We start from the raw sequence: 24,410 nt of genomic DNA, 5'->3' as shown, positions 1-24,410 counted from the left end.
GAGTGATAATGTAATTGCTGGGTCTTTCCTGCTCTGCTCACCCTGTGTGTTTCTCAGAGCGCAGCAGTAAACCTGTGTTGGACAGTAGCTGCCAGTCATTTTTATTAGGATATTATACACTAAGAGCAGTAAACAGTCTGGGCAGCTTCCTCATATTGAGTTGTTGAGTTGTTTGGTTTATTCTCAGTTGCTTAAAAATTCACCCTTAGTTCATTTTCTCAGCCTCCACTGCTTTGATTTAAGGATTTATGTGGATCAATAAGGACTCAGGCCTCTTCCTACTAATTCACCTACTCTGCCATATTTCTCATAATTCAAATATTAAAATGATAAACAACTCAAATTGCTCTCCAAATAGTGTCATTTTTATTCCTCAAAAGAAGTGTCCACAGCTTCCTCAATTAAGCTCTTTATTAGAGTGCTGATTCTGAGTTACTTATCTCCGAGAGAAATCCTTAGGTGGAATTCAAGCCTGCCACTGACTGACAGACCTGGCCGTGGATCAGCCTAAAGGTCCTGAATAATGGGGGGCTGTCAGCGTCTGTTTAATTGGATGGCAGACCTGAGATCAGTGCAGCACACTGCAGAGAGACTCGACATGAAAACAGTGGTGCATAGAGCGGCCTGGCGGTCAGACAGACAGAGAGAGGGATGGGCAGTTCTGGCGGAACAATACAGCCTTGTAGTCAACTGAGTGTAGAGACAGGAAATCTCATCAGGTGTACAAGCACCACGGCTCATGTTGTAATGAACAGATTGTAACTAACGTGGGCCCTGTTGCTGTTTGACACGGGAACACTTGTGGGATTCTCAGACTTCATGATCAATAATGACACGTTACATGTTACCTTTATGCTAAGCTAAGCTGAGCTGGCTCTAGCTTCTTAGTTACAGAAGCCTTTTCATCTAACACTCGACAAGAGAAGAGAATTGGCGTTTTTTAAGGCTCAAATTTAGACATACAGAAGTGTTTTTTTAAACTTAGCTTGGCACAGACTATTAACCGCCTTTCTTATTTTGTTCAATTAAACGATGCGACCAAAACCAGAGACATCGATAAGTTAGTTTTCTGAGAATCTTAAATTATCCATAGGTGTCTATCAAATGAGTTTTAACATGTTTGAGAGGGATTTAAAAAGCAATGATTGTTTTGTTAAGTCAGTGTATCAGAGCATTGGTATGATTGATGTTACACAATAGCACTAATGTAATATGGCTGACAAATGAGGTCTCGTTGACATGCTGAGAGCTGAGAGCACGAAGTGAAGCCGGAAGCATTAACTATGCTTTTTGTTCATCAATGTTGTTGTCAGACAGTTACATATGTTCAGAGGAAGAAAGAACAAGGCATGGCAGATGGGAAACTGTGCTCCTTATTTAGTTTACTGTTTACATTTCCCTGTCAGGGATTCAAAGTGACAACCTGCTCTGAACCTTTTGAAGGATGACAGAAGGCTGCTCAAATCGCTCTGGGTGTTGAGCAGATAGTTGTACTAAAATCTATCCATCCAGCCCAGAAAATAAGTGGGCGACATGTAGTGTGTTGAGTGAACAGTATAGAGTGTAACACCCAGTCATGTTGGAGTGGTGACAGATGAATTAGCACTGTGTCTCTTTCCTTCTCTCTATCGTCATCTTCACACTTGTGTCCCTATTGTGTTTATTCCTGTTTCTCCCTCCCCCTGTCTGGGATAGAAGAGAACTACAATGACACACACTTAACCCTAATTTCCTCTCCTCCTACTTCATTCTTCTCTGTCTGCTCCTCTTACCTTTATGCTAACTCTCCTCCCTTACACTGTCCCCTTTCTCTCTCTCTCTCATTTTTCTTCCTTTTCTTTTCTTTCACCTCCTCCTCCTCCTCCTCCTCCTCCTCCTCCTCCTCCTCCTCCTCCTTCTTCTTCCATCCAGACTGATTTAGAGTCTCTGGACCCTCGTGGGCGGACTCCTCTCCACTTGGCTGTCACGCTGGGCCACCTGGACTGTGCCAGGGTCCTGCTGCAGCACGGAGCTGATGTCAGCAAGGAGAACCGCAATGGATGGACCGGTGAGTGAGTGAGTGTGTGTGTGTGGAGAAGTATTGTTGCGTTAGCATGAGCAATGTGCAGCATATGTAATGCATTATTGGGTGGTGTGTTGGGGGGTTAGAGTGAGTTATATATCATTGTCAAAGGCAGTATAATGATATGATCGTAGTGGAGACAATTGGTGCTTTAAATTTTACACCGGTGGTTAAAACTTATGATCACATTTCCCATGAAAGGAATCAACTGAACTGAAAGGAATTTAAATCCACGACATGTTTATCCTTTCAATTGCTTCCTTTAGAGGATAGGAATGTTCTTGATTTTAACTCCTTTAAAGTTTCTGTCATTGCAAATAAACCTGAAAGCTGTAATTGCACTAGTTAATAGGTGCCATCCTTCACACTGAAAGAGATTTCACACAATTTAGCCCAGAGTCATTTTAGGCATTTATTCATCTCTATATAATTCATTAGTAACCAAGAAATAAATCACAAACCAACCACTAATTAATATGGATATGACCCGTTTTATACCTTGATTGATGTATTATGTGCTTTATGAGTGAATAGATTTCTTTATTATTTGTGTCTCTGTCTTTGTTAGTGAGCTCACTAAGACGAATTCTAATCAATTTATTTAATTGTTTAACGAATACGTCCAGAAAATGTTCCTTCTTCCAAAGAAAAGCGTAATCACAAATGGTTCTGCAAATGTCGTGGTTGTAGCCCCCTTGGTCACAATAAGAGGACTACGATCATATATAATGTATCATTTATTACACACCAAATGGTACACAACAACATTTCCCACTGGCTCTATTTAATGAGGTTTGCAGATCTTTGTCCTCTTGATTGTTTTAGAAAATACAAACCACTCATGATGCTTTTCTTCGCCACCTCTTTCATAGAACAACGGTGGCTCCTGCCAGACTCCTCTTATCTGCAGGCACTGTGCAAATGTAATGTGGAGGTCTGGCAGTTGGAGACTAATGAAGCATGAAATCAATTCATTTTTTAACCTTGAAATTCTATTGGCTGATTTGATTTACCACCCTTCAGTGTGAGTCCAGTCTACCCACCCTCATCCTTAGCTTTTTGTTTTTAACCGTCATTCCCGTCTGTGCGACACTGCATGTAACGTACGGCCTTTTTTTGTCTTGATTTTGATGAATTAATCGCTATAAAATCAGATCTTTGTTATTTTTCATGAATGATTCTGGGAGTCTGTGGTGCATCATTAAGTTATCTTTTTTTCCCCTTCTAATCTGATTACTGTGTCGTGTGTCAGCAGGTGAAACAGCAGGTATAGATTGTTTCAGCTGTTCGTTTGAGCCTCTACTCACAGATTTGCTGTTAGAGAGAGAGAATGATGGGCGAGCTGCAGTAATTGGTTGTACATTTTACTTTGGCCTACTTCAGTTTCGGCAATCCTTGCTGCCCCCCCCCCCCCCCTTAAATTGCTCATGTACATTCATTTTAGATGAGGTCTGAGTGATTGGCTCTGTTTTACTCTCTGCCTCTCTCTCTCTCTTTCAGTTCTTCAGGAGGCCGTGAGTACAAGAGATCCGGAGTTGGTGCGTCTCGTGCTCCGCTACCGTGATTACCAGAGGACTGCCAAGAGACTGGCGGGCATCCCCGTCCTGCTGGAGCGACTGCGCCAAGTGGGATTTCACACACACACACACACACACACACACACATATACATCGATGCACACATGGGGAAAAAAAGTCCTATCCATGACGACACACACCTGAATAGACACAAACAAGCCTGGAAGCACAAACACACTAAAATGACATACATAAACATACATACATACATACATACACAACTAACAAAGGCACATCAAGGGAGTTTCTGAGCAGAGATGCAGTCTTTTGGAAATGTAGATTAATCACTTTAATATTAACTTCTTAATCTTCGTTTTAGGATAAAATATTCTTGGTTTTGTTTGAAGGTATTAATAACTTTGTGTACTACCCAACAAGGGAAATACAGTCAAATGATATGTCTCAATGTTGCAAAACACGCTGTCTCTGGGTAATTCGAGTCATCGCTTTCCCCTGAAGGGGTATGGAGTGCAACACTTAAAGGCACAATAGCAGCGACGGACAAGCTGAGAGCGGAGAGCCCGAAGGTTGGCGGTTATGAGAGCATTGAGGTGCAGCTGATCTTGTTGAAGCCGCTGCAGAGAACAGATGCAGAGAACTGCCTTCACACAGTCTGTCTCCCTGTGTATCTGCTCCAGCTGGCTCCCCGATATACACACACACACGCACGCACACAATCACACACACTCCAGCATACTCACATTGTTGACACAACCCCCTCACACTTTGACAATGAGTACTCGCACTGAAGCACACATGCAAACATCGCACACTGTTCTTCTTCTGCTGCTGCTCCCATCCACATCGTTCTCGTCCACCCCTCCATCCATCACTTCTATTATTAACCCACACACACATACACACTCACAGCCCCCCCCCCCCCGTCTTTGGCACAGACAATAAAGCAGCATCACTGCAATTCTTTTCCTCTACTTTACTATTGCCCGCTCTCTCTGTCTATCCATCTTTAACTTCATCACTCTCTATCTCCCCGATTCTCTCACTATATTTTCCTCTTTATCAATGCCCGTTGCTATCTTAATTGTCTCCCCCCCCCCCCCCCCCGTTTCTTCCTCCTCTCACTCCATCTTTCTGTCCAGGCCCAGGACTTCTACGTGGAGATGAAATGGGAGTTTACCAGCTGGGGTGAGTGCAGTGTTTCATTCCAGCCAGTAAAGCAGTCCGGTACCGATCAGTCAGAAATAATGAGGTTATCATCTCCCTCTTGGGCTGAAGAGGCCTGCCTCTTCCTGTTGTACTGCACACTGATGCTCACACACTTAATGCACAGCAGAATGCATGTGACTTTGGTTTTAGAGTGAAACAGCTTGAGTTTTTTTTATCTTAAGTGCTTTACAAAGTGGATGTAATTTCAGTATTAGTCTCTATAGCGGACTTTGACTAATTGTATGTTTTTGTGCGTGAATTGTCTGTGTTAACATGGATTCATCAGAGCTCAAGAACTGTCAGCATGAATCAAATGAAAGCAATAGAAGTATCACAGTTTCATTTAAAGCCCATCCGTGTGTTGTCCTCAGTGCCCCTGGTGTCTCGGATCTGCCCCAGCGACACCTACAGAGTGTGGAAGAGTGGTCAGTGCCTTCGCGTTGACACCACCCTGATGGGCTTCGAGCAGATGACCTGGCAGAGAGGAAACCGGAGCTTCATTTTCAGGGGACAAGGTCAGAGGTCAAACCCTTGACTTAACTGTGTGTGAATGTGTGCCGAGTTCAGTCTTTGTGCTGTGCTCAGCTAACCGGCAGCTGGCAGCAGCTTACAGAAGTACAGACATTAGAAGGTATTAATCTTCTCCTACAACTCTTGGCAAGAAAGTGGATATGCATCGCTCCGAAAAAAAGAAAACATTTTTAAGATAAGATGCCAAACTGCGCATTGGCTTGTAAATAAAAAGTAAGCATGTGTTTGTCATTCTGTCTTTCGCTGGCTCCTTTCCTACTCCCTATCCTCTTTCCTCCTCCCCTCTGTCCTCTGTCCTCTGGTTTTTCATTCACATCTGCGTTCAGTCCAAATAAACCCGCTGTCGGCACTGAAAATGGACGTATGTGATATCATTGGTCTGATGAAGAAAAATTGAGCAGAAAGATTATGATCCCAGTTGTTTATTATAGTAGTGTAACATTGTATCAAACAAGCTTGTGGGACAGCATATGCAGCAAGACAACACTGTTCACTGGTCCAAGTTGAACAAAGCTTAATTTTAAGAAACACATTCCAGTATTTATCAGTCACACAGGCATTATTTGAAGTAAATGTGAGATGGAGCAGATATTCACAGAGACTGGTGCCGATGTGTCATTGCCTTTCTAGATGTATCTCCCCCTGCTTCTTTGTAGCCTCATTGGACAGCAGTTTCCACTCATTCAACTCTGTACCGGCTCCTCTCTGCATTATTTCACCTCGTTCTTCTTTTTATTTCTGTCTTTCTTCCTCTCACCACTTTGAAATATTCCTCCTCTTCTAACCTTTTCCCTGGACCTGCCTGCCTGGATATTCTTGTTTCTGTGCAGCTGCAGCATCTGCAGTCTCTTGACATCGGTCATCATCTCCCTTGACTTTTCCTTACATGTACATGTGTGTGTTTGTGTTCTTGCTGCCTCATTTGGCATGCTCGTGTTGTAGTCCCTTCCCACTGTCAACTTCTGCCTCTCTCGTGCTCACTAACATGGCTCTTCTCGTCCGTCACCCTCTCAGAGTCCAGCGCAGAGGTGATGGAGGTCGACCATGACAGGCAGTTGGTGTTCTGCGAGACCTTGTGTGTCTCGTCTCTCGCGGCGCTCTCACCTGCCAGGGGGAAGGGCGGCGCTTGCAGCAGCGACCCCGCCGGTTTGGACCGTCTGGGGGCGACGCAGCCCAGCGATGAGCAGGTAGCAGCCAGGCTGTCTGCCGCCGTGGTGACCACTCAGCTGGACACCCGCAACATCGCCTTCGAGAGGTCAGCAACACTGATACACACGGAATATGAGTATAAGAAAGTATTAAGAGAGTTAAGCTGCTGTCTTTTGATGCAGAAATCTTCCAGTCATGACTGAGCCAAATGAGACATTCCAGCTTCAACAACTAACACTTAGCTATTCTTAATTGTAATTTTGTGGTGCAAAGGTAGACGATAGGATGTGTCAGTTTCCGATGCAGCTGTAACAGAAAATCCAGCAGGAAATCAGCATTTCATATAACTCCTCTCAGAAATCCAAGAGCAAGGGCATCAGCCTCACTATTTTGCAACCACAATCATACTGGAAGAAATCTTCCATTGAACAGGCACAATAGCCATTTTCTCCACCAATGATAGCCTCAGTACAAGACATTGTAATTCAGCATCAGACATTTTCTGCTCTGAGCGTTGGCTTTCTTTTTTTCCTGAGTGGAGAAAATCTCTCTTTTGTTGTTGAATTTCTGACACTCTTCTACGGTTGCTGTCTCCTACGCTACAACCCACAGCCGAGTGCAACAAGTTCAGGCACATTCTCTGGTGGCTGTCAAAATGCATTTAAAAAATAGAGCAAAACACTAAAAGAAATGCAGCAGTAAAGGGGGAAGTGGAGACATGAAAATACGTTAAAAAATGGCTAAAATGTCGTGTATAAATGTGTCAAGAGTAAGTGCGACGTGGAGGCAGTGAGGCACAAATTAGTTTCTGGCTGTGTGAATGAGCCTCAGATCACTTCGAAACAGCTCAACACTGTATTGCACCTAAGTTGCACCAGTGAACACAAAGATGGAGAGGCAGATAGCAGAACAGAAAGCAATGGAAGAGCAAAACAAGAGCTTACGAGGAGAGGAAGGGAGAGGAGGTGTAGAAAAGAAAATTGGATGAGCAGGAAGCTTGTGTGCAGTCAATTTAGGAGCTTTTTATTACGCTAACGGTACAGTTTTACGGCTCAGTTTCACATAAAGTACATCAGCGCAAATATTGAAAGCAGTGGAAGGAGGAGAAAGGAGGAGGACATAGAGGAGAGATTGACTGATGTGACAGAGAGAAAGAGAGAGGGATGACAGTTTTGGACCTTGAGGGATAGAGGGGAAATAATGGTAAAGAGAAGGATGAAAAGAGGGATAAAAGAAAGAGATTGGAGGAGGAGAGGACAAGGGATGAGGGAGAGAATAAGGGATGGGACAGAGAGAAATGAGAGAAGACAATGCGGAGAGAAACGGGGAGAGAAAGATGAATGGGACACAAAACTATGGGGGACAAAAGTACAATATGGAGGACAAAACCGGGAGTCGATGGTTTCTGAGGCAGGCGGAGAGAAAGAATAGAAATGGACTTTGGGGAGACACGGTGATAGATAGGGGACTCGTGGAAAGAGACGCAGAGTTAATATTAACAGATAAAAAGCAAGAAAATGGAGAGGGGGCGACAGAGAGAAGTGAGCAGGAGGAGGTGGTGTTTGGGGGAGGGGGGGGTGGGGTTGTGGTAATCATCTCCCTGTCAGACTTGTAACTCAGTGTCACCTCTGTGCATTTTCCCTGGTCAGCACTCCTGTCTACATGCCAATAATCCATTTATGATGCTTTAGTGCAAATAACTTTGTCAAGCACCACAGACAGGACATCCACCTCTGGAAGGTAATACGTCTATACGCAGCCATGCACAGAATCTACAGCACTGCAGTTTTGCTGTTTTATGGCGAAACTAAGGAGTACAAAGTTTACTGCACATCCAGTAATTGAACTATGATGTAACTTCAAATCATCTAGGCGGGGACATGACTTTGTCTGATGTTGGATTAAGTGGAAGACAAGACTAAGGGTACACTGCTGTGCAAGTGGCTCTATGAGGCTGGAGCTAGATGCTAATGTCAGCTTGCATTCAGATGTTTAGCAAGTCATTTTTTACCTTAGTTTAGCGTGTTAGCATGCTAGCATTTGCTTATGAGCACAAAGCACAATTACAGCTAAGATTGATAGGAAAGCAATTAGTTTGGCAAGTATTTGGTCGTTCCATTGCATTGAGGTGCAAAGCTGACACAACATCATATGGTGCTGTCAAAGTGTGATATACAGTGCTGCAAGGGCATCTGTTGGGAGACCCAGGGAGACCAGATAGTCGTCCAAGAAGTTTCCTCTGGCGGGATGATATTTGGTCATAAATAAGTATTGGACAAAGTAGAAATTTTACCTGATTAGAGTGCTAAATTAATAGTCAGAGGATAACCAAAGTAACTGCAATTCATCCTGACTATTCACTACTAGCATGTCTGAAAAACATTTCTTCCAAAATTGTCACATCATTTAAGATATGTTGTAATATACCCGATATAACTATGACCTTTCAAATATAAGAGCTAATATGGTAAGAGAACTCACTGTCAGTGGTGGGGTCCTGAAGGAATTCAGTGATGTGAATAGATCATGAGGATGGGATATGCCTCACTAACTTCTGGGCAGACTACCTAATTGCACACTGAACTGTTGAAGCACAGACGACAAACAAGGACAACGGCTGAAATGTTTTTTGGCTCGCATATTATCGAGAAAAAACAGAACCTGTGACTTGCAAGTGTATCTGTATTCATGATTTCCTCTACTGGTACATATCTGCAGATTGCTTGGGACAGGAGAATAATCCACAAAAACTGTGTTTGACTTGGAAGTCGAGTCCACAGCGAACTGATGTGGCACGTGTTGAATCTTTTGTTGCAGGAACAAGACGGGTATACTGGGCTGGAGGAGCGAGAAGACTGAGGCAGTGAATGGATATGAAGCCAAGGTAGAACACAGGCTGCTCGGACAGCTCACTGATCTCTCGCTCCGTCCAGAGAAACCACTGCTGCCAGAGCTCAATTTTATATTTCCCGAAAGTCCACTTCACTTGAAGAGTGTCATTTCAAGAAATAATCACTCCCAAAGCTATTTTAAAACCTTTGGAGGAACACAACCTTCTACAGTCTCAAATAATGACGGATGAATTTCTGAAACCGGAATTCTTTATCTCAAAGTGAGGAAAATTCATCAGCCCTTAAAAGACCAGCGGGCCTATCAAATTTAGTTAAAAATAAGAAGTCCATCCATCCCGCAGACACATGCATTACCGTGACCCCGTTTGTTTTCTTGAACCCCTGGAGGGATAGATGGGAGTCAGACACCCAGGACCATCAGTCACTAGTGGTTTAAAAGCACTTCAGACCGGCTCTACAGTAAAACACTGCTGCTTGAAAAGCTTCTATTTTCTGCATCATTGATTTAGAGATACGAACGTAAACAGACAACTCCTGTTGAGCTGCTCTCCTACTGGACGTGTCTTTAGCTCTCGCCTCCACTTGTCCGTCGTCCGGTGTAAACTCAGAATCAGCCGCCTGCTCAATTTTTAATCTGGTCACTGGTGAAGAATTCCAGTATTCTGCTATGAACTGTAGCTTGGAGAAGCCGGCCTGTATGATGAAGTAGACTGGGAGTGGATGGATAGGTTTTGTACATTTTAGAGATAGTGAAAAAAACAAAAGATTAAAATTGTTTTCTCTTATTCTAACAAATATAAACAGTGGCTCACTGTCCATTTAGTGCAGTAAAAATGAGGGCACTCTAACATTTACATGAATAAATAATGAAGAAAGCAAATGCTGAGTCAGCATTGCTCCAATTATTTTTTCCCCATTTTATTTTACTGTTACAATCAGCTTTGTATGGAAGCTCATTCCTGCCAGCAAAATAAAATAAAAAATCCACCCGAAAAAAATAAAATAAAATAAAATCCACCCAAATTTTTTTTTATATATATATATATATATATATATATATATATATATATATATCCACCCAGAAAAAAAAATTGCATGTCGTATTTGTTCCGGAAAAAAGTAAAAAAAAAAAGAAAAAAAGATTATGATGTTTTTTTTTTTGCCAGAAAATATACGACATGCAATTCTACACAAGGTAACTATTACTGGTGACTTTTGTAAATGTTAGATGTTATATATCATTAGAAGTATTAATATGTAGAATTGCATGTCGTTTTCATGGAAAGACTGGCGAGGGGATGAAGGGACCTGTGAGGAGATCATCACTGAAGCGCATGCGCACTTCTAATCTCTTTTGCTAGCAAAAAAAACAAAACATCATAATCTTTTTTTCTTTTTTTTTTTCTTTTTTTTCCGGCTACAAAAAAAACCCACACAATCTTTTTTTTTTTTCTGGGTGGATATATATATTATTTATTTTTTGGGTGGATTTTTTTTTTTTTTTGCTGACGGAAATGAGCTTCCATAGTTTTGCCTCTCATTTGCTACCATCAATCTCAATCTCTAATGTAAACTAATAATCTAATAATCTCTAAACATACTAATCTCTTTCATACATTTGTTGATCAAAGGTTAATTAGTGAATCAAGACTTCTCTGGGGTCTAATTGACTAAAGTTACATCACTATGTAGAATAACATACGTACATCTCCTTGTCTGGGAAGGACCTTAGGAACCAATGTAACAACCGTACTGTATGCCCATTTCTGTATTTCATGGCAGAGGATATGGGTACCAGTTCAATACTTTTATACATATTGGTTCATATTAGGAATAAATTGGTTGATTTTGCAATGATCATTATCATAATAACTATTCATATTAAACAAGAAAGTTATACCGGTGTCAACAGAACACAAGAGTGAATTGTCTCCTCCTCTTTCAGGTGTACGCAGCCTCCAATGTGGAGCTGATCACCAGGACCAGGACTGACCATCTGTCAGATCAGAACAAGAGCAAGACAAAAGGTATGTCACTTCATTTCAGTGTCTTAAACATCGTCACCTCTTGCACCATGAAGGTGTTCCTTGCGTGCGGGCACCGTCACAGCTGCAGCAGCTGAATTTCTCCATCATCCCCTCCGTGCCGTTGTAACCCTCAGCCCAAGTGTGACATCCGATTAAAAGAGTCACTGATGAGCAATCGCTCTCACCTGAGCTTGATGAGAGCACCCCGAGGCTCCGGCTAGCAGCCCGTGACGTTAGATCGGTGTCCCCGTCTCGTTTTCTGGTTCAGATCATAAATCAAACAGGATTAGCTGGCTTCTCTCCTCAGACTGTCGCTGTCAGCGAGGATCAACCGTCACATGCCCCTCTGAGGGCTCCGCTCTCCCAGGTCACAATCCCCCATCTGCACTCTGCTAATATAGAGGAGGGGAGTGTTCTTGGAAGCTACACTGACTCCTGAATGGGTGACTCACTGCATTTGCCCTTCTTCCCTTGTGCTACTTATCATCATTTTGTCAACACGGTAGAAAAAGCTTATGAGTGTTATATATATATATATATCCTAAGAGAGACACACATACTATCTTGAGTCAAGCAGCAGCTGTACACTGATCAGCGGTCGGAAGGTCAAAATTGTCTTATAACACACACCTGACACCGCTGTCATTAACACTTATTGATGGACCGCTGCATTGCTTTTAGTGCTCATTCAGTTTCTGGTTAGTGAGGACAACCACAGCACCGCTTCCATCTGACAGTACAAGCCACACACGAACATGCTGCTCATATTTCTCTCACGTCTCAATGAGCTGCTGGTATTCCTACGGCACTCTAAACCGACATGAGCACATTTTCTGCTAAAATTACAGTTATGGCCATTTCCCACACGAGATTTCTGTATTTGTGTGTTTCTGTGTGCTTTTCTCACTGGTGTGAAGTGTGCAGGGCTCAGTTAGAAAGTTAAAAATCATGTAAAGATCAGGATTTAGCGACATTAGGAATCATAATGTGATGACCGTTGTGTGGTCACTGTCAATTAAATCTGCTCAAGCAACACCCACACAGTCCTAATGAAGCAGATTAGCTGAGCTTTTGAGAGTTAGATGATTGATTCAATATTTACCTAAGATGTTTTTATCCAACTTTGATACTTATGAATTCTTAATGTTGTAGATAAATACTTCAGATTAGATTTTCTATTTCATTCAGGTAATTCAACTCAAAAAACGTGTTTTGCTTATTGGTACTTCACTTGGATCCTTGAGTTTCAAGGATCAATCTGAGTTTAATCCCTGTACATATAAACAGGGTTTTGGGAAATCTTATGTCCACAGCTAAGCTTTGGAAAGGTAATATCGTTGCATATTTGTAGATTTTGGCTTTATTGAGGGCAAAGAGTAAAACATATCAGACACACATTATTGTGTCAAGCAGAGTATTTCTACTTGTATTACTGTAAAACATGTTCTGGAGGGAGTCTCTAAAATCCAAGGAAGACATCTTGGCACTCCCCAAAAAGCCTTTTTTTTTATCTCTCTCTTTAAGACCCGACAATGCTTCTCTGACTTTTGTGAAGATTTAATTTTCAGAGAGTGAGTTCACAAAGTTGTTTGCTTGCTTAACAAACTTAGAGATTCCTGTTTTTTTATACAATTATAGTCTAATGGTGACTATAGTTTCAGGTCCACTGATATTTAGTCAAATATGCTGGATTGACTCTACTGTTATGTAGCGGCTTAAAAGCACAATTTACTTCAGTTAAATTCAATTCAGTCCAGAGTGGCTCTGTTTATTTAATACTGGTCCGTAGACCACAACACAAAATGCAATAAGTTGTCTTAAGCAAAACATTATGGAGCAGAATGACACCACAGTGGAGATTTATGAGCCCATTCTTCATCATCTCCTGATAAACAAGCACCAGCTGAAGCCAGCTTTGGGTGCTCTGTAGTGTAGTGAGCAGTGGCGGGCCGTGGATTTTATACCTGGGCCTTCAGTGCTGTTCTCCACTTCTAATAACCTCATTATGACGTCACAGCTACGGGTTATTATTTGTTTCGTGTAAAAGCCGCATATTCACATAACACTGCAACATTTGACAAATGAAATAAAATGTGCAGATACATGAATACGAGCATGACGGGACGCTGCGTCATTAACGGACAATATAGTCCAAATCAATGTAACACAATACCAAACTCACAAGAGCAGTCGCATATATTCATATGACAACAAAGCAACAAATCAATCCAGCAGACCTGCAGCGGATCCACGCATTCCACCACACAAGCACGAGCCATTCAAATACTATTCATAAAAACGCCACGATAGACAAATGAACAGTAGAGGTAAACAAACGAAGTTCACTTACCAAATGCTGTCTATGCTGACAAAGAGCTTAATCCCAGTACATCAGTTCCAGTAAGAAGTCCAACCGGATCCGCCGCCTATCGGTTGTCCGTGGTCCGCCGCTGTTCGGTCGTCGTCTTCGACCGACGTTCGGTTGTCTTCCGCTGCCGGTCGCTTGTCCGTCTTCCGTGGCCGGTCGGTGGTCCGTTTTCCGCCGCAGTTCGGTGGTCGCCTTCGACCGCGTTCGGTGGTCGTCTTCGGCCGTGGACCGGCGAAGGGCGGGCCGCGGTTGTGAGTTGTAGATCCACTAGAGTCTCTCCAAAAGTACCGACGCTCAGTTAACATGAAACACATTCCCAGCCATAACATGTGCAACGCTTCTGACGCTGCATACAAATCCTTTTCCTGGCTGGGTCAGGGCTGCTAGCTGTGGGGTGTTTCTTACTATGTCCAGTTTGTTTAGAAATGTCCTTCTTGAGAAAAGCGTTCCCAGTATCTCCGCCACTAAATCCGTTTCTCCTCCTTTCGCCATTTCATATTAAAAAAACAAAGCTAGGTAAAATGTCTTTCAAATATTTCCACTTGAACTCTGTCTGCTACAAAGCTCTGCTAGCAATCGTGTTTCGCGGGCACATAGTCACGTGCCCGCCCACTGACCAATCACAGCACACTCTGCACCTTGCTGGCAGAGAGGCATCTGGACTCTGAGCTGACGTAACTAGGCCTGCAAACTGCTCTGGTGGGGCCATGAATCCCAAACTAAAGATCTGATTGGTTGAATCAACAATATCGTCCCCATTCAATTTAAACTGCACATGCCAGCACTGGGTGAGTCTGCAGGCTGGGGCCTCTCTTCTTACTAGAGACACAGAGGTGAAATCTGATTGGATAAAAGCTCTACTTAAAACAAGCTGCACTGGAAGCAGAGCAACTGAGGAGCACAGTAGCTGTGCAATGAGAAAATAAGATAATGGGAAAAATATTTTTATAAATTATAATACATATAAGAAAAAATTAAATGTATTTCAGAAAAAATATTAAATTATAAAATAGCTATAACTTTGTGATTCTGTTTAGGCCAGCAGAGAAGGCTTTGCAGGCCCTGACGGCCCGCCACTGGTAGTGAGTGTTTATAAAACTCAGACTAACAGGACAGTTTGAGTTTAACCTATAACTCCTCACTGCTGTTTGTCTGTGAGCAGGTGGGAAGACTCCACTGCAGAACTTCCTTGGGATTGCTGAACAACACATGGGACCGAACAACGTCGTAAGTGGACAGTTTATTTAGACGCTAAAATTGCAATTTTAGGGATTTTCCTTTCAATGAAGGATTGCATTGTTTTCGTTCTGTGAGTTGAGGAAATGTCGGCAAATCAATTCAAACCCAATCTAATAAATTAAAAACGCACAGTGGGTGAGCAGGGAACAAGGAAAGTGATTAATGTGATTAAAGTGATCAATGTGATTAATGTGATTAATGTGATTAATGTGATTAATGGGTTCTGGTGCTGGTGGTCAAGAATGAATCAGGGTTTTTAACAGTGGCATCATCACCACTGAACAGGATGTGGATCGTGTATGAATCCTGGTCCTCTGTGTTAACAGGAGAGCATGCCTGCAGAGAGAAACAATGAGTCAGGGGCTCCAACCTGCTCCCAAATATTGATTATGTTTTTTTTAATTTGTTTCTGCTGGAGAGCTTCTATGACTCATACGTCCCCCCCTCCTTCTTTGTGTGTTGTTGTTCCCCCTCACTGTCACCTCTGCTCTTCTCAGCTTTATGCCTCTCTATCCTCCCTATAAACAAAGACACACAACTCTGTGGTTATTTTTGGTGCTTAGACATTATGCTCTGCAGATACTTTGTGCCACTGTAAAGCTGTAATGTTTCAATTTAGCTAAACACTAAATTGATTGTGAAGAATTGACTGCAACTGAAAGGAAAATGCAACAGCATGGAAAGAATTTAGTTCTTCTCTTTCACGAGTCTTTAGCGGGCTCTCCCTCCTCCAGGACTGGTGCCCTGCCTTTGACAGGTTCATTAAGACAGTGAGCAGTGAACCAACAGACACCTCATTTACTATAGTGATGTAAAATACTGGAATAAGAAAACTGCTTTGTCATTTGTTCCGAAGTTTTGGCTTCTGAGCCGATGTTTTTTTTTCACTGAGCTGTTGAATGAGCTGAGGATAGCCTTGACATCCCAGTGAGTGTTTTCTCCATGACAGAGAATAGCAAATAAAGTTAGTTTGAAATGCCGGACATATTTGCAGTATGGATCAGTGAAAACTTTGCTTCAAAAAGGCAAAATGTGGTTACATCAGGTTTCTTTTTTTTAATTCCTAATTTACTTTTCCGCAGGCCCTGGTGACCCAGATGACGTGTCCTGTGATGACCAACCCCGCAGCGCTGACAGCTGAGGAATACTTCAACCCCAGCTTGTCACCGACTCAGAGGGACATCGGCCACCCGTGCCAGCTCACCACCAAGACCCAGAGGTGACACAGACAGACGGGAAAACAGACAGGCAGCCATGCTTACAGTGAAGTCCCCCCCCCCCAAACTCACCGCCGAGTGCCAGAGCTGACAAGCTGATGGACAGAGATTAGACAGGCTCACACAGACATGCAGGCAGAGTAAAATCAGCCGTTCATGGCAGCTGCCCACCGAGATCCTGAGGGGAAAGACGGACAAATAAAAACCATATTCAATCAGCTCAATCAGTCATCTTTTCTTGGTTATTTGAGCAAAGGAAATAAAACAAAAAAATATTTCAAAGAACCCAGCAGCTTCTCTCAGTATGAATTGTATGTTATTTATTTGTAATGTAGCTAATGATACTGGTTTTCAATATCCTGCTTCTCTAATCCACCTGCCAACCTGCTGTACAATCAGCTGCCCCGTGTTCCTCTGACTATCGGCCTGTCTGTCTTTCTCATTTGAAAGTTTCATTGTTCTTTGGCACTGAATGAAAAGTGACGGGACATAATGAGAATGAAGTGTTTAGAGGTTTCAGAGCTGCCTCCCAATGCTGTGTTGATTATCGGACAAGTTAAAATATAACCATTGATTGGCCTCAATGTCAATACAACTCAGCAGGCAGCTTGTGATGTAATCAATGGCTTTGTGTAGGTCTGGTCAAAGAGCTCATCACTTGAATGAAGACAATGAATTGCTTCTGCACCCAGAATTGTATTTGGTCATTTACGTCAACAAACTCTGTTACTGGTCACGTCATCATCATCATCATCGTCATCCTCAGATTGTGTTTGTGTTCTTGTTTCCAGGTTTAAAGCCAAGTTGTGGTTGTGCGAGTCCCATCCTCTGTCCCTGGCAGAACAAGTGGTGCCGATCATCGATCTCATGGCAATCTCCAACGCTCTGTTCGCAAAGCTGCGAGACTTCATCACTCTGCGTTTGCCGCCTGGCTTCCCTGTCAAGATCGGTGAGTGCTGGGAGAGTGTGACGGATGGAAGGGTTGAGGGAGGGGAGGTTGAAATGATGGCTGGTTAAATAAAGAAATTAAAATAGATACAAAGATGGATGGAAAGAAATGAAGACAGAAAGATAAAGTGAGTAAAAAGGACAGGACACACATCAAATAAAATAATTGATAAAAGGATATGCATGATTAACTGGATGATGAGACTGGTGCAAAGACAGCAAACAGATAACTTAATAATAACAATAAAAATGCCACCTTCTGCTCATGTTCTCTCCACTCCCTGCAGAGATCCCTCTCTACCACATCCTAAATGCCAGGATCACCTTCAGCAACCTGAACGGCTGCGAGGAAGGGACTGGCGTCCGGGCTGACCACGAAGTGGGGGTGGAGGGGGACGGACAGAGGGACACCCCGAGGACAGACACCCCATCTCCAGGCAGTGACTCCTCCAGCGTCTCCAGCTCCAGCTCCACCAGTAGGAACACACTCCCATGCACTCTACCTGTTGCATCATAGTGCCGTCTTTTGGGAAATCTTCTTCTTCAGCCGATCAAATTAGAGTCTCAGCTCAACTTTGTATTCAGTAGATTATTTTCAACAAGCTGTTGTTTAAATCTCCACTAACATTTTCTGCAGAACCTGGGCCATACTTCAGTCCACAAAGGACGTTTCTTTTTTATTTATGGTTGTTGTGAAAAGAGTCAGGAGATGTAATGAAGTTATGGGAAGTGCACAATAAAGTTAAATGTGTGAACTGAAGCTGCGGTCTGCAAGTTATTGGCATAACTTTGCCCTTTGCCGTCCCCCCTTGTGTGTTGCAGTGTCATGTCGAGCCGGAGAGATTCCCCCATGTGTGTTTGAGCCCCCGCCTGGATACTCCATGCTAGGGGGTAAACAGAGAGACAGCATGAGGGATGAGGAGGAGGACCTGCTGCAGTTTGCCATACAGCAGAGTCTGCTGGAGGCCGGCTCCGAATATGATCAGGTGAGCTGGTTACAGTCAATCGAACAGTCAATTATCTCCCACTTATTGTGTTGAAAATGTTTGGCTAAATTCCTCTTCTGTCTCCTTGTGAAGTACTAAATTAGCACAGATTGCAAATGTTTTACACGACGCTTTCAAGGTTCACAAAGCCATGTTGCCATATCAACAGACGTGGCCAATACTCCCCCTTTGAAATATCCAGTACAAGTTACAGCAGTAAAATTCACCAATAAGTCAAGCAATACCAGACAAATAGACACAGTGCAGCAGGGGGAAAAAAGCAACCACTTTCAAAACATAAACAATCGATAAGCAGAATAAATTGCCTGTGATGTGTGGAACCCAGACCCATTATGCTCCACACTGCCCCGGGATAGGTGCTGGTTTGAAATCCCAGAGATCCTGGTCCTGATAGGACTTGGCCTTCTTCCAGCGGGATAGAGAGAGAAGAGAAGTATAAATAGTCTCTGTGAGACAGGTCAGAGAACGTCCTCAGTGCTTTCTTAGCTCGGATACAGGAGGGGAGGCAGAAGCAAGGTTGCTGCTGATGATTTGTGCATAGTGTGTACAATCATCCCCAGCAGCCTCCTGTCCTGAGCTTTTGTACTGCTGCTGCTGATGAAAAATGTGCCGTTTTTTCATTACAACTCTAATTTGGAAGCAGGACAAGTTCTAAAGGACCATACTGCTGACATTTCGTGTAAAACATACAAAGCATTAAGTATTGTACAAATTGCCTATCTTCTTCTAGAACACCATTAGGTTGTAACTTCCCATCTTTCATTTACATTTTCATTTAAATGTGCTACAGTATGAATCTTAACTTGCAGTGTCATGAGAGTTTATTCAAAGCTGCAGCCAGGGAGATTTGTTTTCTTTGTCATAGGTAGGTAGTGGAAGGATGTTGATAGCATGTGCAACCCTAGTTTGGTGCAGGACAAAAGCAGTACACAAAGAATCGGAGCGGTAGTCTGCATTCAACACAGATGTTTGCCTGATCATTCAACTGTGAAGAGCCTGCACCGCATAACCACACAACTTTGTCAAAGAAACCAAGATTCATATAAATTCATGTGAGTTTCTCAAATTAGATTTTCACAGTGTACTGAAATTAAATTTGGGACCCGACAGAAGGGAGGAACAGGGAGGGAATTACCAGCTAGGGGGAACCGAGGCTGATATAAGGGGCCTCAGCTGAGCGCCCCAGATACATGATGTTACACAATAAAAGTAAACATTAAAGGTATTTTAACTCGGTTATAAGACAGGGCCTCGAGGTTGAGTAAAAACACAGGAACCATGCTGTTGAAATTGATCACATGCACACTTTGTTGTGAAATCAGGCCAAACTTCCAACCCTGAAAGTCATTGTTTAGAACAAATGGTGTAACAAGGTGTATTAATCGTGTAGTATTTTTAACAGGTGCTTATCAATATTAATATCGGGCGAGTGTACAAAAGCACCAAGGCCAGGATCGATCTAGTTCACATTCAGTCAGTTCATGATTCATAATAAAGCCAGCATGCTGTTGCTGTGTGTGAGAGGTACTTTAGCATACATTAACAGGAGAAGGCCTCTCTTTAACCACCATCTCTTTATTTGTCCACTACTCACTTCCTGTGTTTGCTCTCTGACTTCCTGTACCTCCTCTTTGTGTCTAGGTGACCATCTGGGAGGCGCTGACCAACAGCAAGCCAGGAACACACACTCTGCCCTCTGACCCGAGTCGTCTGGAGAGGTCAGACGTCTCTTTCTCTTTAATCTCCTGCATCGGCCTTTTTTCTGTCTTTTTCCATCTTTTTCTCTCATCCTCAGTCTTGCTGTCTGTTCTGTAAATTACCGTATAGTCCAATCCCTCTATTATCAGGAAACGCATCAGTATCTTCAAAAGAGCTGGAATCCTAAAAAAAAACATAAATTTCCATGACTGTCAGGACAAAAGCGATACTTCCTGCTGTTCCTTCACCTATATTATCTCTGACTTCCTCTCACTTCTGTTACATATTCTCATTCTTCATTGTTTCAGTCTTCCTTTGTATTTTTTTCCATCCTGCAGATCTCTCCCGCCATCCCTGACTCACATCCTGTATTCCTGTCCTGTCCTCCCCAACTCTATTCTCTTATCCATCCTGCTATTCTCCTCTCATCTCCTATTTTCTGTGTGTGTGTGTGTGTGTGTGTGTGTGTGTGTGAGAGAAAAGGGGGAGACTGGAGGATGGGAGAGTTTCCTGCTTTCGCAGTCGGCAGTACTGCTGTTGACTTAAGCGTGTTATCTTTAGATGGTGTTTTCTCTCCCCCCTGTTTGTAGGTCTTTCCCTTATTTAACACAATCTTTCTGTTGCAGTGTTTACTTACATCAGTGTTATAATGTTAGAGGAAACTGGGGTTGAAAGAAATTGTTGTGGTGTTCTTTAATTCATGGACTGTAAGGGGTAAAAAGGCAAATGCAATCTTGGCTGTTTTGACTGAATATGATGTTGAACATCTTATCGTCGCGATACCTTGAAACAAATTATTCTTCATGCATTATAGAGACTTCTGACTATTTTGAAATTTAAAAAAAGTAATTTCAACATGTCCTCTTCATGACAAGAATTAAATGATCCCAGAGAGTCTAAAATACACTTGAGATGAACGGAGAACATGGTACCACTTATGGGTTATTACCGGTTTATAAGATAACTTTTGGCTTGCCAGCTTGTCCAGCCAGTGTCCTTGGTGTCTTGTATGGTTGCATTTGGGTCTAACTTTCTATTAAGCCATCAATTCTGAAGCTGAGCATGTCAATAAAGCCATTACTAAAGGTCAAAAGGCCTGATAAGCCGACAGCAAACATTTTAAATGAATCTACATTTAACATTGATAAATCAACAATCCAGTCTGCGGTTGTAAAAAGGAGCTAAAGGAGCTAAATGCAAAGTTCCTGATAGTCCTTGGCCTTCTTCCAGAGGTACAGTGGGAGAAGTATAAATAGGCGCGGTGAAACGGGTCAGAGAACATCCTCAGTGTTTTCTAGGAAGGGAAGGCAGAAGCAAGGTTGCTTCTCATCCTCAGCAGCCTGCGGTGCTGAGCTGTTGTATTGCTGCTTCAAACTGTGATAAATTACAGCAGGACAGGTGTTAAAGGACCATACAGCATGTAAAACATACCGCATTAAGTACCGTACAAATCTCTTATCATCTTCTAAAACACACCATAAGGTTGTAACTTCACATCTTTCATTCACAGTTTCCTTTAATTTGACAACAACATGAATCCTAACCTGCAGTGTCATGAAAGTTTATTCAAAGTTGAAGCCTGGGAGATTAATTTTTTGTCATCGTTGGGTTGTGGAAGAATGTGGATAGTGTACTTATCCAACCCCAGTTCAGTGCATGTGCAGGACAAAAGCAGCATACATAGGAAACTAAGAAATCTGCATTCAACATGGACGTTTACCTGATCCCTCCATTTTGGGGAGCTTGCAATATTCAATGTGCAGAACAATAAGGAAATGTGTCTTTTATAAGAGGGGTTTTGTGAATAGTCATATCTTTCATTAACGTGGTTGTCGAGCGGAAGTTTGTCTCTCATGTCTTGGGTGTCAGAGTTCCCACCGTCACGTAAATGCACCAAAATGTGTGTTTTCATAACGGTCTAAGCTTGCACAGCTTTATCACAAGACCAAAACTAGATTCATAGACGTTCACATATTCAGTCATGTGACCTACCTCAACTAAACTTCTGGTTTCTGTAATTTGACCTGATAGAAAGAAAGTAGGGACAAATAAACCTGTTCAGGGGCCCCCAGGGGAAATGTTAGGGCCTGAATCGAGCGCCCTACATACATGTTCCTCCAACACATTTTCCCCAGAAACCAACGAACATTTGTACACTGGAACACTGCCCTGCCCCAAATGTGCTGTATGTCAGTGAGTTTGTGATTATTTGGCTCAGATGAAATTCAGAGCATATCTATCGCCAGCAGCTCTCAACACGACGACGGTTGAGCCGGTGGCTCGCAGCTAACGGTGCTAACGGTGCAAACAAAGGCAACAGTGCTGCCAGAGCTAACGGTGTTAACCTGCTGTGACCAGGAGGGTTCCAAGACAATATGGGTCGCATATATCGTATAGAGAACCTTTAATAAATTCATGTTGGTTTAGATTCTCTGTAGTGCTTTTCCAGAAGTTACACCTAGCAGCATTGACAATGTAGACGAAAGGTCCCAACTGCAGGTTTAAGTAGGATGTGACATACTTTTAGTCCTAGAACGGGTCCTTTAACCTGTGTTCTTCCTTCCTCTACCCCCTTCACTGTTCCTCACCCCAGGACCCCCCAGCACAAGCCCCGAGCCCCCTCCAGCCTCTGCTCCACCCCCTCCAAGAAGCAGCAGCCGACCACCTGCAGCTACGACGAGCAGCTGCGCATTGCCATGGAGATCTCGGCTCGAGAGCAGGAAGAGGCGGAGCTTCGGCGGCGGCAGGAAGAGGCAGAGCTGCAGCGCATCATCCGGCTGTCACTCATGGAGAAATGAGAGCCGAGTGGCCCGGCAGGGGTCTGAGGGGACGGGTCTGGACCAAGGACACATGGGAGAGAAGGGCAGTACAGGCTACTTATAAAGCACACTCTGTAAGTGGCCGGGAATAAACGAGAAAATCATCTTGTTGGTTCCATGCGGTCAATTGGCCTCTTCCTTTCTCTCCCATCTCCCTCGACAGACCTTTCCCATGAAGCCATACAGTGATCTGGTTCTCCAGCCTCAGTTTCCTCTTTCTGGTGCCACATGGTACTGTCATTTCTCGACCGGTGCCAGTTTACAACCAACAATACACCCAACGCAACAAGTTTAGTGGAATGCCTCTTTGGATGAGTGATTTCTGTCCGTTTGCAAGTATGTGTGTGTATCTCTGTGTGTCTTTCAAAACCAGCTCTCAGCACAGTTTGTCAACAGGTCACCTTCTGTCCTGAAAACATATCGTGTTAGGCCCGACTCTCTGCTCGAGCACTAGCACACACACACACACACGGTCAGTGTTTTAACACTGAGTTGTGTGGTTATCATTCTTAACTGATATTTAAAAAACGGTTGTGTTTGTCGAGTTGAATGTTGATAAAACTGACATTTAATGATAAAAAAATTTTTTTTTTTTTATTTGCACAAAATCCAGATGTACTGTATTTAGCTTGTGGGCAGATCACGTAAAGTATATGGCTGTTACTGGATGTAGATGACGAGTATGAGCACAAGCTGAACTCAGGCCCGCTCTAGGTTTGGCCTGACATTAGACTGCAGGAGCACAGATTTGATGAGGCTACCAGGTGAACTCTTGGTGTACTAACTATATTGTATGTGACTGAATGAGTTAGTGGCTGGCCTGTGTGTAATTTAAACAAAAAGGGGACTTGATAGTGGTTTATAAAGTGGACTGTGGAATAGAAATGTTACAGAAAATGTGTTTGTGTACATTTGCACCCTCTCACCTCACGTGAGCGGAGGATTTCTTCAAAGTCACGGTACAATGTGTGCAATATTTCAGCATGGTCTGCACGCGTGTGAGGTTCATTTTGTCCGACTTGAGTCTAGCCGGGAGTCCTGCAACATCAGAGCACGCTCTCTGAGTGAAAGGATCACTGTAGAGGCGATTGACTGCAATTTTAGATTTTACTCCACAAACACAACATGTTGAAAACAAAAGCAAATCTAAAATCGCCCCAAAAACAACAACTGTGGAGCATTTTGTTCTTGGATTGGAGACATTGTTCAGTCTCGCTCTCATTGTGGTACGTAACATCATGTTGCAGGGCTCAAGGCTAGCCAAGCACCGAGGAACATTTGCAGTTTTGTTGCAACGAGGACGAGGGCGGACAGGCACAGCTTGTTGTTTTTTTTCCTTCTTTATTTTAATATTATTTCTTCAAAAGAAATGTACAACTTTCACACTCCAGTATCAGCACAAACTGAGGAGAACCACCTCTTACTCCTCTCCAATTCACATTTAAGCTTGCCTAATTGATAAGAATATGATGTTCATTTTTTTACTTTTTAAAAAATATCGCAGAAAAGAGATGCAGCGAGATGTTTTCATGGCGAATGCTGGGATTTGAGTTGAGATAAGGATTCAAATAAAGAAACATCTTTTGGAACAGCATTGCACGAGTGGCTTATTTTTTTTTAAATCTATTTTTTTTTAAATATTCCCCCCCCCTACACCAAATTTCAGCTGCAGCTCTCCACTGTAAGTTAGTTTTCCGGTCCTCTCGAGTGAACGACGGTGACAAAGGCAATTAATTTCTCACGAGATAG

At 42.9% G+C, this 24,410-nt stretch overlaps 1 protein-coding gene across 1 annotated transcript in view; it reads left to right on the top strand.

Moving 5' to 3' along the window:
* ankrd13b (ankyrin repeat domain 13B) overlaps window positions 1-22,640 on the top strand; it is a gene marked incomplete at both ends in the record, with an annotated part of 33,536 nt that extends 10,896 nt beyond the window's left edge. The window contains 14 exons of the mRNA XM_079166113.1: window positions 1,912-2,047; window positions 3,563-3,687; window positions 4,740-4,785; window positions 5,178-5,321; window positions 6,352-6,592; window positions 9,304-9,370; window positions 11,284-11,365; window positions 14,896-14,960; window positions 16,055-16,191; window positions 16,981-17,138; window positions 17,425-17,613; window positions 17,960-18,123; window positions 19,786-19,862; window positions 22,436-22,640. Of these exons, the coding sequence (XP_079022239.1) occupies window positions 1,912-2,047; window positions 3,563-3,687; window positions 4,740-4,785; window positions 5,178-5,321; window positions 6,352-6,592; window positions 9,304-9,370; window positions 11,284-11,365; window positions 14,896-14,960; window positions 16,055-16,191; window positions 16,981-17,138; window positions 17,425-17,613; window positions 17,960-18,123; window positions 19,786-19,862; window positions 22,436-22,640 (1,836 nt within the window). The remainder of the gene's footprint in view (window positions 1-1,911; window positions 2,048-3,562; window positions 3,688-4,739; window positions 4,786-5,177; window positions 5,322-6,351; window positions 6,593-9,303; window positions 9,371-11,283; window positions 11,366-14,895; window positions 14,961-16,054; window positions 16,192-16,980; window positions 17,139-17,424; window positions 17,614-17,959; window positions 18,124-19,785; window positions 19,863-22,435) is intronic.
* Between the last annotated feature and the right edge of the window lie 1,770 nt (window positions 22,641-24,410).

The sequence above is a fragment of the Pholis gunnellus genome (genome assembly GCF_910591455.1).
Source record: "Pholis gunnellus genome assembly, chromosome: 9".
Lineage (NCBI taxonomy): Eukaryota > Metazoa > Chordata > Actinopteri > Perciformes > Pholidae > Pholis > Pholis gunnellus.
Note: the sequence above shows the minus strand (reverse complement) of the source record. Positions and strands in the feature narration are given on the sequence as shown.